The following is a 19,645-nucleotide window of genomic DNA, read 5'->3' as shown; positions in this document are numbered from 1 at the left end:
GAGAACCATTGTATTATTTCCTTTAATCCTCTAAGTGAGCCAGGTATCCATTACTTTCTGTGAGGTTTGCATTATTACTCTTCGCATTTTCTGAGTAAGCCTAAATACAGTTGGCCCTTGAACAACACAGGTTTGAAGTGCGCAGGTCCAGTTAAGTATTTTTTTCAGTAGTAAATACTGCAGTACTGCATGATCTGAGATTGGTTGGATCTGCAGATGCAGGACCTCGGATATGAAGAACTGCAGATACAGAGGGCCAACTATAAGTTATAGGCGGATTGTTGACTGCCGTTGAGGGTTGGCGCCCCTAACCCCTGTGTTGTTCAAGGGTCAACTGTACATGCTTGTTTGAACGCGTCAGTGAGTTCCGGTTCCGTGTCTTCGGCATGGGAAGGGAACCTCCATGTATTTAGTCTTGCAAGGGAGGCTTGTCATCATTTCCATGACAACCTGGAGCTCAGAGAGGCTAAGTGCCTTGTCCAAGGTATCATAGTGATTAGAGGGAGATGCTGGCATTGAACCAGGTCTCTCTGAAACCAAGGCTTTCCCCACCCTCTCAGGTGGGGAAGAGGTACAGTTTCTGACCCCAAGCATTGCTTCAGGACATTCTGTCCCCAGATTCAGAGCTCAGCAACCTCCAGACGGTATGGCTGATCAGTTCCCCACGTAGCTGGCTGAGATCCACTCTATCATTGGGGCCACAGGGCCTCAGGCTCCCACTTAGGTCTCCTGCTGCCCACACTCCTGCCTTGATCTGCAGCCCAATAAAGGCTGGGCCATAGGCAGCAAGACTCGGTGTGCTTGGTTCCTCCTCTCTTGTGTTCTCCCCAGTGGCCCCCTGCCCCGCTCTAGAGCCCTGTGGCCATGACACAGCTGCTTCTGCTTTTTGTGGCTTTCCTGGTCCTGGTTCATGTGCCGCCAGGTAACATCACCTGTGTATGTGTGTGTGTGTGTGTGCGTGTGTGTGCGTGTGTATATGTGTATGTGTAGAAATGAAGGATAGGTTCTCAGCTTCTGGGGGACAGAGGAGGCCTAGACCAGCGTTTAAGTTCTGGCCTCACCACTGACTTGCTGGGCAGCTTAGAGTGAGTTGCTGAATCAGCCCATACCTCTGGTTCCTCATTTTTAAAATGGGATTCACTCAACAAATATTCATTATAAAGACATTTACTGTGTTCCAGGCACTATTACAATGTCTGGGGATCAAGCAGTGAAAGCAAACAAGGTTCTTGCTTTCATGGAGCTGATATTTTAGTCAGTAGAGACAGAAAATAACCAAATAAACATACAATATGTTAGAAATAAGTATTGGTACTATGAAGAATAAAAGCAAGACAAGACGCTAGTGTGTCAGGTGCATGTGGGGAGTGATGGAAGAGCTGATGGGGATGGTTGAAAAAGACCTCTGATACTTTTTTTTTTTTTTTGCGGTATGCGGGCCTCTCACTGTTGTGGCCTCTCCCGCTGCGGAGCACAGGCTCCGGACGCACAGGCTCAGCGGCCATGGCTCACGGGCCCAGCCACTCCGCGGCATGTGGGATCCTCCCGGACCGGGGCACGAACCCGTGTCCCCTGCATCGACAGGCGGACTCCCAACCACTGCGCCACCAGGGAAGCCCCTTGGGATCTCTTTTAATCCAGGGTGAGGCAGGGAAGCTTTTTCCCTCCCTCTCCTACTCAGTCCCAGTTCTTCCGAGTTGCTGGGTCATATATCTAGAAATATCACTGTGACAGGCCTAAGTGGTCCTCCTCTCTCCTCACTTCCCACACCTGCCCTAATTGCATCACAGCACCCTGATCACTTATTTCAGGGCACTTACCGCAACTCTACTTACTGTATTTATTTGCTTGGGTTTTAACCCCCTTCTCTGTCAGGTGGAAGCTCCTTGAGGGCATGGACCATGGCCACCTTGTTCACTGTGATACTCCCAGTGCCCCATGTTTGCTGAATTAATAAATGAAGGAGGTGCCCCACACCATACTATGACCAAAGACCCTTGGAGGGGATATTGACCCAAAGCCTCACCTTTTTCATGGCCCATGGTTGGGAATTTCTTCACTAAATCGTAACATTAAACAGGTCCCTATGTGTGCAATGCAGTTTGAATAGTGGTTACAAGTCTGGGCTCTGGAGCCAGATGGCCTGGATTTGAAGGCTGGCTCTGCTCCTTTAATGGCTGTGTGACCTTGGGCAAATTTGTTAATCTTCCCGTGCCTTGGTTTCCTTAACCCATATACTGGGATTATAATAAGACAAACTATAATCGAATACTGTTTTTATGAAAAGTGCTTAGAGTGTACTTGGGGTGTGGGTTAAGCTGAATGAGAAATTCATCTCTGATTTGTAACCAGTGGTTAAAATTATGATGTGTGGGTTAACCTCGACTGAGATCTGTGGTCTAAATTATAACTGATTGTATTATTTATGAGTAGTGTTCTAGCCTGTTACCTCTAGTCTAACCCTTGACCTGTGGTCATAGCTCTTGTTTTGTGGCCTAACTTATGACCTGAGGGCTGCTCTACGACCAGAGTCTATCTAACAAATGACTACAGAGCTAATTGGTAGCTTGTAGTCTAACTTGTGGTCAGTGGTCTAATCTGTGACCTTGATCTCTTGTTAAATCTGTGACCAGTGATATAACCTGCAACCCCTGGATGGCTCTGTGACCCGGCGTCTTCCCCTGCATAGGGAGAAGTGAATTCAAACGGTGCTGGAAGGGCCACGGGGCCTGCCGGCCTTACTGCACGAAGTACGAAACCTACGTGCACCTGTGCCCGGATGCCTCCCTGTGCTGTCTCCCCTATGGACTTATGCCTCTGGCCTCCAAGCCTGAAAATGTTTAGCTGGTTCTGGGGCTGACATCCTTGCTCTCCAGTAAAGCACAAGCTGCCAGCTGTCTCCTCTTGTCATTGCCTCGCCACCCCTGGGGCTGGGGTGAGGGGTGGGGGAGGTCCAGAATGTGGGAGGGATGGAGGGATGGTTGATGGAGGGAAGTGAGGTATCCAAGGAGAGTGGGCATTAATGACCATTGTAAATGGTTCCGGTTCAGCCTGTATCACTTTCACTCTATCTAACTCCGGAAAAATTACTCTACTTCCATAAGCCTTCCCAGTCTCCTCATCCGTAAAATGGGGATAATGATAATATCAGGAGATTAGGAGTTTATAGAAGGAATGCAAAAAGAAAGATAGAGTTAATAGTAATGATAACAAGTTAATAATGGTAATAATTAACTTAATAATGGTAATAACTTAATAATGGTAATAATTAGTAATAATAGAGTTAATAATAAGCCTCTGGTATTCAGAATGAGATGGTACATTCCGCTTGAAAGGCAGGGCCTGTTGAGAGTGAAAGGATTTTTCTGTGTTCATTTATCCTCTACGTTAGTATTTCAAGAGGCTATCCAGGTAGGAAGGACCACGAGGATTTTATGAAAGTGAAGTTTTCACATATGCAGGGAGGGGTGACAGAGGAAAAGTCTGTTTCTCCCAGGACCAAGGAACTGGGAACAGCAAGGCAGGGAGAAAACATGAGCAGAGTCCGGGAAGTGGGTAGACAGACATGCATTCTAATTACCCCGTATCGGGATTGTGTTTGGCTGAAAAAAATAGGAAACTCAACTTGTAGGGGCTTATGATTCTTACATCAAAAGAAATCTGGAGGTAGGCAGCAACCATGTTACCTCCAGATTCAGGGCAAACATCTGGGATCCTCTTGGGTAACAAACGGCTACCAAAACCTCAGGCCTAACGTCCTTGTTTAAAGCAGGAAGTGGGGGAGGGTTGGCATGGGCTAGTTTCTCACTTGCACCAGGAAAGCAAAAACTTACCCTGGAATCCCCCTCAGCAGACTTCTGCTTACTTCTCATGGGCCAGAGCTGTGTCACATGGCTACTCCTGCTGTAAAGGGAGGCTGGGAAAGAAATTATCCAGCTGTTTTAGCCTCTATAGTAAACTTGAGCTTGGGAGAAAGGGAGTTGGAGAAGGCCCTCGGTGTTTGCCCACCTTCTCTCTGGGACTGAGCCCGGAAAGGGGCAGGCACATTGCATAAGTTGAGGGGAAGGCCAAGGGCAGAAGGGCTCTTGTCCACTGTCCTTTGAGAGTTTTTGGAGAAGGTCAGGGTAGCCTTGGAATAGGAGAATGGACCTTGCATGGCCAGGCTAAGAGAGGAGTGGTGAGTTTCAAAGTACTTAACCTCAGAAGGGATGCTGAGCCTGAGGCTGGAGCACAGTCTTGGAGGCTGCCTGCTGTGCCAGGTGTTAACTCCTTAGTTTCTGATATGAGAGGGATCTGGGGATCCCTAGGTCAGACAGAAGCAGCTGGAGTGGAGGAGGAGACACCTAAGGGCTTGGGGCAGCACCTTCTACCAACCAGGAGGGAAGCACTGCATTATTTAATAACAAAGCATCCCACCGGAATATCAGTCCTGCCTCCGTACCTTCCTTAGTTTCTGGGTGGCCTAGACATTGAACTGATTGCCAGTGGGCCTGTTTTAGGACCCAATGTGTTGGGGGCGAGGTGGGCTTGATGTTTAGAGCCTAGAAAGAGGATAAGAACCCCAGACAAGGCCACAGAATCACAGGGAGCTGACATGAAGTGACGTGTCAGTCTCCTGTCCCACTAGGCCTCAGTGAGTCTGAGGGATGCCAAGACCAGTTCACCAGCGACTTGACCTTAGCTGGAAGCAGTGGGTGTTCTCAGTGACAGACTCAAACTACCCAGACTCCAGCAGATGCCAGCCAGCACTGGACCATCGCACCTCCTCATTCCCGGCCACCACAATTGGGAGGAGCAGGGAGAGGAGAGGAGGAATCCGAAACCCTGAGCAATTTTACCGAATAGATTAAGTCCCTCAGAACTCAGGAAACCTCAAGAGACTATTTAAATTGTTGAATTAAGCTGGATTGAACTAAATTTAGTTCTGTACTCAGACCCCTTCCCCCTCAGTTGTTTTACAAAGAATAAAGAAGCTGTGTTTTCTTTGTATACTCCCAGACGTAGTGCAAGGGAATTTGTGACCTTCATGCGGTGGAGATGGTAATGATTTCTAGGAGTGAGGAGTCAGACAGACTCAAGTTCATACTCGGACATATACAGGCCACAGGCCGTGTGATTGGGGCAAGTCACTTCCCCTGTCTGATGCCAGGATCCTGCTCTTCAAAATGGGCGTAATGACAGGTCTTTGTGGGGTAGCTGTGGGGTCAGATGGGAGCATCTGGCACATTATAAGTGCTCAGCAAGTGAAAGCTGCTGCAATCGCTATCACTTCTATGGAGCGAGAGGCCCGCCGCTGGCCTTCTGCATGGAATTTCAGACCTACCGAAAATCTGTAAGAATAGCGCAACGAATTCCTGTAGACCTTTCACGCAGTTTTTCCAAATATGAATATTTTACCACTATAACCTTTTCATTTCCTCCCCATATATATATACATATATACACATACATATATAATTATATGTGAATATAGTTTCATATATATATGAATACATATATATACATATGCACACATACATATGTAATTATACATGAATATAACTTCATATATATATATATATATATATATATATGGCAGATATGATACCCTTTTATACCTAAATAGCTCAGTGGATTTTTCCTAAAAACCAAAGGCATTTTCTTATATAACCACAGTACAATTATAAAAATCAGGACATTAACACTGACAAATTTCTATTGTCTGATCTTTAGATTAGCTGCAGAAAATCCCTGGATCACATATTCCATTTAGTTGTCATGTTCCTTTGATCTCTTTTAATCTGGAATAGTTCTTTAGTCTTTCATGACATTGATGGTTTTGAGGCATCCAGGCCAGTGGCTTTGTGAAATGTCCCTCAGTTTGAGTTTGTCTGATGTTTCCTCATGATTGGCTCTAGCTTTGGCATTTTTGGTGGGAATTCTACAGAAGTGATGCCGAGTTTCTCTCCGTCACATCAGAGGTAGCCATTGTCCTTCTGAAGGTTGAAACAAGACAAAACAGATGAGATAGTTTTCTGAAGCTTACACATTTGCAGGGCTATTTCCCACCCAGTATCCTAATAGACCCTCATCTAAGCCTATGGCCAACCTTCTAAACCCTAAGAATACACCTAAGAAGCCAAGAGAAACAAGGCAATTCTAGGGTGGAAGATTCCTCAAGATAATTTACAGATGAGGCTCCCAAGACCAGAGAGGGAAGGTAACTTGTCTAAAACCACAGAGCTCCCAAGGCACAGAGCTAGGACTTGCACTTAAAGCTTTGGACCTCAAGTCAAGACCAGTTCTGACACAAAAGACCCTGAATAGACAAAGCAATCTTGAGAAAGAAAAACGGAGCTGGAGGAATCAGGCTCTCCTGACTTCAACCTATACTACAAAGCTACAGTAATCAAGACAGTATGGTACTGGCACAAAAACAGAAATATAGATCAATGGAACAGGATAGAAAGCCCAGAGATAAACCCACGCACATATGGTCACCTTATCTTTGATAAAGGAGGCAAGAATATACAATGGAGAAAAGACAGCCTCTTCAATAAGTGGTTCTGGGAAAACTGGACAGCCACGTGTAAAAGAATGAAATTAGAACACTTCCTAATACCATACACAAAAATAAACTTGAAATGGATTAAAGACCTAAATGTAAGGCCAGGCACTATAAAACTCTTAGAGGAAAACATAGGCAGAACACTCTATGACATAAATCACAGCAAGATCTTTTTTGACCCACCTCCTAGGGGATGGAAATAAAAACAAAAATAAACAAATGGGACCTAATGAAACTTAAAGGCTTTTGCACAGCAAAGGAAAACATAAACAAGATGAAAAGACAACCCTCAGAATGGGAGAAAATATTTGCAAATGAAGCAACTGACAAAGGATTAATCTCCAAAATTTACAAGCAGCTCATGCAGCTCAATATCAAAAAAACAAATAACCCCATCCAAAAATGGGCAGAAGACCTAAATAGACATTTCTCCAAAGAAGATATACAGATTGCCAACAAACACATGAAAGAATGCTCAACATCATTAATCATTAGAGAAATGAAAATCAAAACTACAATGGGATATCATCTCACACCAGTCAGAATGGCCATCATCAAAAAATCTACAAACAATAAATACTGGGAGGGTGTGGTGAAAAGGGAACTCTCTTGCACTGTTGGTGGGAATGTAAATTGATACAGCCACTATGGAGAACAGTATGGAGGTTCCTTAAAAAACTAAAAATAGAACTACCATACGACCCAGCAATCCCACAACTGGGCATATACCTTGAGAAAACCATAATTCAAAAAGAGTCATGTACCATAATGTTCATTGCAGCTCTATTTACAACAGCCAGGACATGGAAGCAACCTAAGTGTCCATCGACAGATGAATGGATAAAGAAGACGTGGCACATATATACAATGGAATATTACTCAACCATAAAAAGAAACGAAATTGAGTTATTTGCAGTGAGGTGGATGGGCCTAGAGTCTATCATACAAAGTGAAGTAAATCAGAAAGGGAAAAACAAATACCGTATGCTAACACATATATATGGAATCTTAAAAAAAAAATGGTCATGAAGAATCTAGGGGTAAGACGGGAATGAAGACGCAGACCTACTAGAGAATGGTCTTGAGGACACGGGGAGGGGGAAGGGTAAGCTGGGACAAAGTGAGAGAGTGGCATGGACATATATACACTACCAAATGTAAAATAGCTAGCTAGTGGGAAGCAGCCGCATAGCACAGGGAGATCAGCTCAGTGCTTTGTGACCACCTAGAGGGGGTGGGATAGGGAGGGTGGGAGGGAGGGAGACACAAGAGGGAAGAGATATGGGGATATATATATGTATAGCTGATTCACTTTGTTATAAAGCAGAAACTAACACACCATTATAAAGCAATTATACTCCAATAAAGATGTTAAAAAAAAAAAAAAGAAAGAAGACTAGTTCTGAAGTAGAACAAGAGCCACCCATTGGTAGGACAGGCCAGAGTGAAGGGGAAGCTTTGGGAGGAAGGGAGCTCCATGGCACTGGAGATGTGCAAGGTGAGCCAAGTGGATGGGGGATGCTAGAGAGGAATTTTTGCTCTGTATAGGTGCTTAGAAGTACTACTCAGAGCATAGACATTCCCCAGAGAATCACTGAATGGCCGAGCTAATGATAATAGATCAGTTTAGTAAGTACCAACAGCTTTACTTACATCATCTCACTTAATTCTCACAGTCGTAGGATATTATTATCCCCTCTTTTTCTATAAGGCAACTGAAGCTCTTAGTTAAGCAAGTTGCCCAGGTTGTACACCCAGTAAGTGGTGGAGCTGGCACTCCACTCTGGTCCTCTGGACTTGATTTTGTCTTCCATGCTCATCCTTTTTGTACTTTTTTTTTTTTGCGGTACGTGGGCCTCTCACTGCTGTGGCCTCTCCCGTTGCGGAGCACAGGCTCCAGACGCGCAGGCTCAGCGGCCATGGCTCATGGGCCCAGCCGCTCCGCGGCATGTGGGATCTTCCTGGACCGGGGCACAAACCCGCATCCCCTGCTTCAGCAGGCGGACTCTCAACCACTGCGCCACCAGGGACGCCATTTTTGTACTTTTAAAATAACATTTTTCTTCTAATTGTAGAAGTAATACATGTTCAATGGAGAAAACTTAGAAAACAGAGAAGCACAAATAAGAAGGCAAAAGTCGTCAGTATTTTTGCTATACATAAATACCCACAAATAAAAAAATACATAAAATGTGATTTACAAATAAAATGGAATCAAGCTGTACATTTTTTTTGTCTTCGTTTTTTTTTTAGTTGCCAGTGTATCATGAACATTTTCTATACGTGCTTAGTCTTCCAAAACAAGATTTTTAGCGCTAAAATGCCTCCTGAAAATTTTTAAAAATTTCCAATTTTTATAACTTGAGTAATATGCTTAGAACACATTATGGGAAAATAAAACATAGATGAGCTTCAAAATATTCACCACTTTTTCATAATCCCTGTTAGCTTTTGTTACATATTTTGTCAGAATGGATATATACATTTTTATATAACTTTAAAAATGTTATATGTATATTTTAAACAGTTACAATATGTTTGTGTATATATAGTGCTCATATATAAAATATGTAATATTCATACATATGTGTATTTTCACATGCGTCAGAGTTTCTTCAGTTAGAATAGAGGTTAGAGGAGTTTCTCATCCTGCTGGTCAGCTGGATCCCTTTGGGCTTACAAGAAAGGAAAAGAACAAAGTTACAATGATCGATAGCGTAGGAGGTTCAGGGTGGGTTTTTGTGACTCCCCACCCCCTTCCCCACCTGGGTTCTTGATGGCAGAGTGTTGAGTGGAATTTTTTATTGTGCCAGAGCTACATTTAAGTCTGAGAGCCAGGCGACAATCACATATGGCCCAAATTACTCTTGAAAATGGTTCAGGAAGTTGCCTTTCCGGAGACTGACATAGAGAGCTTTCCTCCATCAATGGAGCACATTGTGTTTCTCTAGTGATAACACCAAAGGAAGTAATAGTTTATGTTTAGGGGCCATTTTTATGAAAGATAAATATCTCTGTGCAGTGGAATCACACAATGAAGTGTGATGTCTTCATTGACAGGTACCTTCTTTGTGTAGGGATTGAGACAATTCCCTTCTCCCACTCATGCAGCCACTGGCTCAAGGAGGGATTCTCCTGGTTTATTTGGACTGCTATTGTTCATATTTGCAAAACATTTATCTGACAAAGGACTCATTTCCAGAATATTAAAGAATGCCTACAAATCTGTAAGAAAAAGGCAATCTAATAATGGAGTGGCCAATATTTAAACAGACATTTTAGAAAAGAAGATATACAAATGGCCAATAAGCCCATGAAAAGATACTCAAAATCAGTAGGCATCAGGGAAATGAAAATTAAATTCACAATGGGATGCCATTACATACCACCAGAATGATTAATGTAAAAAAGACTGACCATAGAGAGTGTCGGTGAGGATACGGAGCAACTGGAATGCTAATATATGGCTGATGGGAATGTAACATGGACAACCACTTTGGAAAAATAGTTTCAGAGTTACTGACAAGAATAGAAATATGTATATACAAAGACTTCCCTAATGTTTGTAGTGGTTATATTTATAATATCCCATAACTGGAAATAACCCAAATGGATTGTATTTATTTATAATATCTCATAACTGGAAACAACACATGAATAGATAAATTGAGTTACATCCATATGGTACGATAACAGTAAACAACAATAACAATACACTGAAACATACAACATGAATTAATCTCAAAAAACATTATGCTAAGAAAAAGAAGCCAGATACAAAGGTGTACATACTGAATGATTCCATTTATGTGAATATTTGAAAATCTCCCAAGTGCCCATCAACAAATGATTGGATTAGGAAGATATGATATATATCAATGGATTATTACTCAGCCATGAAAAAGAACGAAATACTGCCATTTGCAGCAACATGGGTGGACCTAGAGAATATCATGCTTAGTGAAATAAGTCAGACAGAGAAAAACAAATATTATATGATATCACTTACATGTGGAATCTAAAAATTAATACAAATGGATGTACATACTAAACAGAAACAGACTCACAGACATAGAAAACAAACTTGTGATTACCCAAGGGGAGAGGGAAGGGGGGAGGAACAAATTAGGGGTAAGGGATTAACAGATACAAACTACCATATTTAAAATAGATAAGCAGGCTTCCCTGGTGGCGCAGTCGTTGGGAGTCCGCCTGCCGATGCAGGGGACGCGGGTTCGTGCCCCGGTCCGGGAAGATCCCACATGCCGCGGAGCGGCACGGCCCGTGAGCCATGGCCGCTGGGCCTGCGCGTCCGGAGACTGTGCTCTGCAACGGGAGAGGCCACAGCGGTGAGAGGCCCGCGTACCGCAAAAAAAAAAAGATAAGCAACAAGGACTTACTGTATAGCACATGGAATTATACCCATTATCTTGTAACAACCTATAACAGAATTTAATCTGCAAAAATACTGAATCACTATGCTGTACACATGAAACTAACACAATATTGTAGTCAATTATACTTCAATTAAAAAAGAATCCTGCTTGAAGGGTCAGGTAGACAAAGGAAAAAAAAAGAAGGCAAAATTAATTTGATTTAAAAAGTAAGAAAATATCAGTAAGTTGAATAAAAAATCAAAACCCCCCTTGTCTCGTTCTCTCTCTCTGAGCACGCGTAGTTGAATTTGGGTAAGTTATCTTGTTTATGATGCAGCTCCATTTGTCTCAAAAGAATAGACGATTCTGGGAGAGAGGACTGTTAATGGCCAGATTCTCAAAGGGGAGATACTGCCCTCTAGGGGTTACTTTGGGAATTTTCCGGGGGCAATTTTTGATCATCCAAATTAATGGACCCCCTACTGGAATTTGTAGATTGGGGACCCGGGAAGCCAAACGGAGGGGGAAGGGTAAGCTGTGACAAAGTGAGAGAGTGGCATGGACATATATACACTACCAAACGTAAAATAGATAGCTAGTGAGAAGCAGCCGCATAGCACAGGGAGATCAGCTCGGTGGTTTGTGACCACCTAGAGGGGTGGGATAGGGAGGGTGGGAGGGAGGGAGACACAAGAGGGAAGAGATATGGGAACATATGTGTATGTATAACTGATTCACGTTGTTATAAAGCAGAAACTAACACACCATTGTAAAGCAATTATACTCCAATAAAGATGTTAAAAAAAAAACAAAAACAAAAACAAACGGCATGCAACATGCATGACTGTCCTGGAAAATGAAGTATTGATCCATTTCCTCCCCCAAATTCAAATGTCCTGTTAGATATTTATGTAGGTGAGAGCCCATTTGTAATTCTCTGAGCCCAGAATCTAAGGCTGTTTTGCAAGTATTTTTTGCACATTGAATTTTCCTGGAATGACATTACGGTGTAAATCAAGGAACAATTGTATTTTGTTTTGGTTAGAACTTTACCGTTTTGGAAAGCTGTTCACCGCTTTGGAAAGTCAGGACACAGATAGCAAACACTTTAGGTTGTACTTGAATTTGCACACATAACACACCCATTGGGGCATGCATTTGTGGGGTTTTTTTTGTTGTTGTTTTGTTTTGTTTTGTTTTGTTTTGCGGTACGCGGGCCTCTCACTGCTATGACCTCTCCCGTTGCGGAGCACAGGCTCCAGACGCGCAGGCTCAGCGGCCATGGCTCACGGGCCTAGCCGCTCCGCGGCACGTGGGATCTTCCCGGACCGGGGCACGAACCCGTGTCCCCTGCATCGGCAGGCGGACTCTCAACCACTGCGGCACCAGGGAAGCCCTCTCCTTTTATATTATAGTTTATTTTTCTTGAAATTTTGTGAGTAGATAGGTTACAATATTTATGAATTTTATTTTTTAGGATAGAAAATATTTATTATAAACAGGAGCACTGGGTTGAATAGGAGTGAATGTCAAGCTCTTACTTAGTGGGATTTCATGAGGGGGATGAAGAGAGGAGCCATCCCCTTCCTCAGAATTCCATCAAGAATCCCTTGTTTCATTGATGTTCATTTCTCTCTAAGCATAGGGACTCACTGTTTCATGGGGAGAGGAGCAGACATACGTATTCCTCCCTATAGAAGTCATTGTAAGGATACAGGGAAGTGTGAAGATATGGGACACTGTGCATGTGCCGGCCATTTATACTCTTCTCTGCTCACAGCCTTAGCTGAAGTGCCAGTCACATGTATAACACAAGGTCCCCTTCCCCTTGCTCCAGACACAGTTGATTGGACACGAGATGTGCAAGCCAAGCTAATCCCATAGGCTGGCCAGTGACCTATGAGATGGGTTGGTACAAAATGATTAACTGGATCAATCAGATTCTCTGTCACAAGAATTTTAATTGGGAAATACAGAGAATAAAGCAGTTTATAAATGGAGTTGAAGCTGAAAAGATGCCTTGGGAAAAGTCAAGACTGAAGAGTAGGGCGGGTAGTGGGAGGAGGGATGACGTAAAGCATATATGAGGAAGCAGAAACTGTGAGTAAATACAAGTGATTGGAGGGAAGACAGACAGTTCTCTACTTTAAAACATAAACTTGTTCCTGAACTTGTCTTTTAAATCCAGATATCAAAGTATTGTGTGACCTACCACACTGCCTGCCTCACAGATCTCATTTTGTATCTCTCTTCCCTTGTACACCTTTAGCCACACAGCCATTCTTTCAGTTTCTGGAACACGCCACCCTTCCCTCAATGGCCTGAGCACATGCTGCTCTACCTGAAATACTCTTCTGCAAATCCCCTCCCAACTCTTTGCAAGCACGATTTCTCATCCTACAGATCACAGGTGAAATGCCACCTCCTCAGAGAGGGTTACACTCGTTACTCATGGAGATCCACCTCCCTCACGACCTCCCTCCCTTATTCTCAATCACTATACTCTTCATAGCCTTTACCACCATATGTAATTTGAATTTATTTCTTGTCTCATGTCTTTTTCTCCCACAGGTTGTAGACTCCATGATGGCAAAGACCATGTTTGTCTTATTTACCAACATGGTGCCTGGCAAATTGTGGGTGATCAATAAATATCTGTTATATGATTAAATGAACAAATGAGTATATGTTTTATGGAGATCATGGTTCAGTAGATCTAAGACATGGTTAAAAAAATCCTTAGTTTCCCAACATTTTAGATGCAATTTTCAATGATATATTTCAGCATTATATACATGTTCATTAATTTTGCTTCACTTTTTCCTAATTTGAACCTACAGTCCAACAAACATCTGGTTGAGGCTAAGGACCCCTGAGTTTGGCATGCCTAATGAGTTCCATTGTCCCAGTTGTATTAAGATTATGATTCCAATCTTTCATATCACTAGCATTAGCACTCTATTTTTTCTGTTTTCCATTAATTCAACCAATATTTATCGAATACCTACTATGTGTCAGGCATTATTCTAGCTACTGAGGATTCAGCAGTGGACAAAACAGACAAATTTCTGCTCTTATGGGAAAAATCCCTTACTGATTTGCCTCAATAGAGAATCATGGCTTCTCCCTTAAATTCACAAACCAAGAGGCCCTTGGCCGAAGTGGAGACTGGTCCCTTAGAGGAAGGAAGGACTCTGTAACAATGCTACAAGTATATACTGAAAATCTTCCTTCAGGCTAAAGCACCTGTGGCCATCTACCAGGGTGATTTTATACCTTGGAAAGGCAGTGCTGTTTCTGAGTTGACACTAATAACTAGGGACCCAAAATGCCACGTGTCAAAATTGGAGGATGTATGGAGGTCAGATGATACATACATTTTTGGACCAAGAATATCTCACAATTGAACCATTGAATGCCCCTGAACCCTTCGGTGAGTCCACTCCATTTCTGAATGTATAATTAGAACAGACATATTTTGTAGTTGGCAGAATTTCACATTGGCTCCCTGACCTATGGAGTGAGGGCTACTATTGTAGAAATGGACAAGTGGAAGCCACTGAAACTTTCCCTACATACTATAGTAGAGAACCAACAGCAATATTGTTTCCCTGCGGAATTGCAGAGATTAGAGCCACCATCAAACACTTGAAGATGCAAGGGTATTGATTCTTATCACATTCACATTTTATTTTTCCCATTTGCCCTGTGCAGAAGGTAGATGGAGCTCAGAAAATGACTGTGAAACATATCTATATATCTGTCTATATCTAGATATCTAGATCTATCTATCTATCTATCATCTACCTGTCTATCATTTATCTATCTATCTAAACAAAAAATGATTTATTTGCAACATAGCTCAGTCCTCATCACTTCAATACAGCACAGGAGTAGAAAAGAGTCACACTGCAAGGATGATAGTTAACTAATTCAGATGGCAACTCTGCAGAGACAGAAGTGGTAAATACCCGGACTTCACTCTCTCCTCCAAAAATCTTGCTGAGATCACCCCACTCCTTAAACCAAATGGGAGGCCAGAGGCAGGAGATCCTATTCATGCAGTCCTTCCAGGGGGTCAGACAGCTGGGTGGAGAAAGGTGGGGAATGGAACTGGAAGAACTGGAGGGCAGAGGGAAGGGTCTCCCGGCCTTAGGAGTTGTGGCCCCTTCCTGTAGTTACTAACACCTGGATAACTTCAACTTCATTTTTGGCTTCAAGTGTTCCAACAAATGTGTGACCAATTTCCTGTATTAAATCCCTTTTTTGGAAATACCTACTCTGTTTTTTGTTTTCCTGACTGTACCCTATCTTTAGGTAAAATAAAATATTTATTTTAATGCTCGGATCTTTGACAGATAACCGTAACGTATATTCAGTGTACGTTTATCACATTCTCATGGGGGGTAATAAACACAATAAAGAAAAAAATATGGTAGCTACTGACACATACTGTGGAGAAATTCAAGCCCAAAAGAAGCAAGGGAGAGCAGTTTTTGAAGAAAAATTTAAAATAAGGTATTTAGGAGAAGGCTGCAGTGAGAAGGTGATATTTGAACAGAGACCCAAAAGATGTCAGAAAGAGTCATTCAGAGGATTGGGGATGAGAGTGCCAGTGAGAGGGAACAGCAACTGCAAAGGCTGTGAGTTGGTGAAATGGAGCAGGACCATATGGTCCTTGCCCCCCATGTCCTCAACCTGTCTTTTGTCTGTGGAAAAACTTTAGCCAAAGGATAAGCTTAATCAGAGAAGTGAGAAAATGCAGAAACAGTCCAACAAGGCTAGATAATAATAGTTTCATCATTAAGCATCGTCAAGGACCTTTAGTTCCTCCTCAAGGGCTGTAGATAATATTCTGAGCCATATCCTGTGAGCTATCTTGAAAATACTGAAACCCCCCTGTTGCCAGCATCTGAAATAAAATAAACTTTCCTTTCCTCCAAGCTTGCTCTTTATTAGCTTTATTGGCTTTTGAGCGGCGAGCAGCCGGACCCCACTTATGGTTACATTTGGACGATGCCTGGTGCGTCCGAGGAATAGCAAAGAGGCCAGGATGGCTTGAGTGGAGTGAACCAGTGGAAGAGTAATCGAAGATGAGGTCAGAGAAATAATGGAGTCCAGACTGCGGGGGTGCCTTGTAGGCTATTGTAAGGGCTCTGGCTATACTCTGTGTGAGATGAGAAATCACAGGAGGGTTTTGAGGAGAGGAGAGCCAGAATCACTCTGGTTGCTCTATTGAGAATAGACTGAACGTGGATAAAGGCAGAAGGAGGGAAATCAGTTGGAGGCCAGTGTAACAATCCGGGTCAGAAATGATGGTGGTTTGGACCAGGGTAGTAGCAATGGAAGTGGTGAGAAATGGTTGAAGACTGGATGTGCAGTAAACTGCTATAATGTGACAAGTGGGGTTCCATAAATGTCATCAGGTAAAATACGGGTCTCATCATTGAAATGAGGAGTGCCTGTGCAGCTAGCAGGCTGGAGTTCTCGTCCTGTGTGTGAGGTCCAAATTTGTCTTTGTGATAGCTGGCATATCAAGCCATCATGAGGCGGTGTGGCTTCAGTTTAAATATTGATGGTGAGGATCCTGAGTGAGGGCAGCGGGGGAGTGGGGGGAGTGGAAGGGAAGAACTGGGTGAACCTTCCAGGATATCAGCAGTGATTCCAGGAGTCTTCCAGTTAGATGGTGCCCAATTACCAAATGGGCAATAGCTATCAGGGAAGATTGGGCTGAAGGAACACCGAAGATTTGGGGTTGATCTGTTGCCTGAAATGGGTTGTCTGCCATTTGTATCTATATTTGCAAAATAATTTTTAACTTGGGAAGTCCTCTAAGATCTAGCCCTTGTCCACCTCTTTGGTTTCATCACATACAGTTCAGTTACTCTATCTCTTTTTAAAAATATCTATTTTCCTTTAGCCTTTTTTTTCTCCTAAAAAACATTGTTTGTTTATTTACTTTATTGAGGTATAACTGACATATAATAAACTGTACTAATTTAAAGTGTGCAATTTGATGTTTTACCATACATGTGCACCCATATGAAACTATCACCAAAATCAAGATAATGGACATATCCATCATCCCCAAAAGTTTCCTTGTGCATCTTTGTAATCCCCTCTTAATACCACTCCCTGTTTCTCCTCCTCTTGCCCTGTTCTAGTACTGATGTACTTTCACTACATATTAACAGTTTCTAGAGTTTTTTACAAATGGAATAATACAATATATGTTCATTTTTGTCTGTTTTCTTTCACTTGGCATAATTATTTGGAGAATCATCCATAATCATTCATGTTTTTCAGAGTTTCAATAGTTAATCGCTTTTATTGCTGAGTAGTATTCCACTATATGGATACACCACAATTTGTTTATCCATTCACTTGTCAATGGACGTTTGGATTTTTTCCAGTTTTTGGCTACCACAAATAAAGCTGCTGTGAACATTTACTTATAAGTCCTCGTGTAGACATGTTTTCATTTCTTCTAGGTAAATACCTAGGTGTGGAGTGGTTGGATCCTGCGGTGTATTAAACTTTTTGAGAAACTGCCCAATTGTTTCCAAAGGGGTTGTATTACCATTTTACATTCCCACCAGCAGTGTACAATAGCTTCAGCTGCCACCCCTTGTTCCTCATCAGCAATCATTACGGTCAATCGTTTTAGACACTCTGATATGTGTGTAGCAGTATTTTATTGTGATTTTAATGTGCATTTCTCTAATATCTATCTATTTTCTTGTGCCTATTTGTTACATGTGTAACTTTTTTGGTGAAGTGTCAGTTCAAATCTTTTGCTCATTTTGTTATCAGGTTGTTTTGTTTCTTTTTATTGAGTTTTGAGAGTTCTTTACGTATTCTGAAAAAATATTTTATAGGATATGTAATTTTCAAATATTTTACTTTCTAGGATTTTTAGCTGATTTAGTTTTTGCATTTTTTTCTGTTCATAACTTTTATCTCCTTTTAAAAAAGCTTGATTTTATTATATATTGAGAAAGCAAAATAATATTTTAAAAATATATAAAAGTATAAAAAGCAATAAGACAACAAACATCTCTATAACTACCATCCAGATAAAAAAATAGAATATTAGCATTACCTTTTGCAATTCCTATATTCTTAGAGTAACCATTATCCTATATTTGTGCTTTATTGATATTTTTGTCATCTACGTCTATGTCCCTAATAAAATATTTGTTTATATGTGCACAATTTTGAACAGATTCTGGAAAAAATTTTGTTAGTTTTTTGACTGGAATTTCAATGAATTTAGGAAACAATTAGTGTAGAATTGACATCTTTAAGATACTGAGTTATCTAAGTTGTGAAATATTATGTCTCTATTAATTTAGGTTTTTTATAGTGTCTTTCAATAAGGGCTTCTAATTTTCTCCATTAAATTCCTGAACATGTTTTGTTTGAAACATTCACAGTTATCAGGAAGTACTTTTTCTTTTGGTTGTTAACAGTTTGATTATGCTATGCTATTTTGATTTTCTTTGTGTCTATCCTGCTTGGAGTTCCCTAAGTTTCTTGAGTCTGTGGATTAATGTCTTTCGACAATTTTGGAAAATTTTCAGCCATTATCTTTAAAAAATATTTCTTCCCCATTCTCTCTTTCTTTTTGTTCTGAGACTCCAACTATATATATGTTAGACCATTTGATATTGTCCCATAAGTTTCTCATGCTCTGTTCTAGTCTGCATTTCTTTTTTCTCTCTGTGCTTTGACTGTATTTCCTATTGATCTGTCTTTGAGTTACTGAGTCTTTCTTCTACTATGTTCAGTCTGCTGTCAAGCGTAACCAATAAATCCGCAATTTTAGATTTTGTATTTTTCAGTTTAAAATGCCCAGTTTATTCTTAGAGATTCCATTTGTGATAGACTGATACACCAATGATCCCCAGTGAATCATGCCTGCAGTATTCATGTCCCTGTGCAGTTTTTTTTCCATATTGACCCTGGGTCACATGACTTATAAGAAAACATAATAACAGAAGTTTGATAAATGATGCATATTGGGGCTTACCCTCTTAGACCTAGCCATCATGTTAGAAGCCAAGGTTAACTTCCTTGAAATGCGGAGGCCACGCCACATGGAGAGAGATGTAGTTACATCAGTGACCCCAGATTAGAATATCAGAAGAACCACTTAATTAACACACATAATTCTGAGAAATAATGAATGATTGTTATTTTAATCCACTGAGTTTTAGAGTGCTTTGTAATGCACTGATAGAAAACTGACACACTATTTTTCTGTGTATTGGTTTAAATTATCCTTTCAGTCAATCTTCTCCTCTAATTTCCTTGAAATATTTATAATGGTTATTTAAAGGTTGTCTGTTGCTTCTACAACTAAAGATATAAAGAAGGAAACACAATGAGATGGGTAGGAGGGGTGGAGTCAAGACCCATAGCCCCTGGGGTGGGCGATCCACCAATAGGAGGGTAATTACCACTGCAAGGTTCTCCCCAAGGAGCAAGGGATCTGAGTCTCGCATCAGGTTCCCCAGCCCAGCAGTCCTTCATCAGGAACATGAGCCCCCAGAATGTTTGGCTTTGAAGGCCAGTGGGGTTTACTTTTGGGACAGCCAGAGCACTGTGGGAAATAGAGACTCCAGTCTTAAAGTGTACACACAAAATCTCACACACTCTGGGACCTGTGGCAGAAGCAGTAATTTGAAAGGAGCCTGGGTCAGACCCACCTGCTGATCTG

The 19,645-nt window shown here is 41.7% G+C and overlaps 1 protein-coding gene and 1 long non-coding RNA gene across 2 annotated transcripts in view; both read left to right on the top strand.

Moving 5' to 3' along the window:
* Positions 1–19,645, top strand: part of LOC138842322 (uncharacterized) — a 75,248-nt gene that overhangs the window by 36,300 nt on the left and 19,303 nt on the right. The gene's annotated exons all lie outside the window — the stretch shown is intronic.
* On the top strand, positions 865–2,844 carry DEFB124 (defensin beta 124). The gene is made up of 2 exons (XM_030830982.2): positions 865–922; positions 2,690–2,844. Exons 1-2 carry the CDS (start codon positions 865–867, stop codon positions 2,842–2,844), a joined length of 213 nt encoding a protein of 70 aa, XP_030686842.1.

The sequence above is a fragment of the Globicephala melas genome, chromosome 15 (genome assembly GCF_963455315.2).
Source record: "Globicephala melas chromosome 15, mGloMel1.2, whole genome shotgun sequence".
Taxonomy (NCBI): domain Eukaryota; kingdom Metazoa; phylum Chordata; class Mammalia; order Artiodactyla; family Delphinidae; genus Globicephala; species Globicephala melas.
This window is presented reverse-complemented; position numbering and strand designations above follow the sequence as displayed.

Excerpts from the sequence above, each read along its gene's own strand:
- DEFB124 (XM_030830982.2), top strand. The coding sequence starts at position 865 with ATGACACAGCTGCTTCTGCTTTTTGTGGCTTTCCTGGTCCTGGTTCAT. Across the intron at positions 923-2,689 it reads CCTGGTTCATGTGCCGCCAG|GGAGAAGTGAATTCAAACGG; the intron begins GTAACATCACCT and ends TCCCCTGCATAG.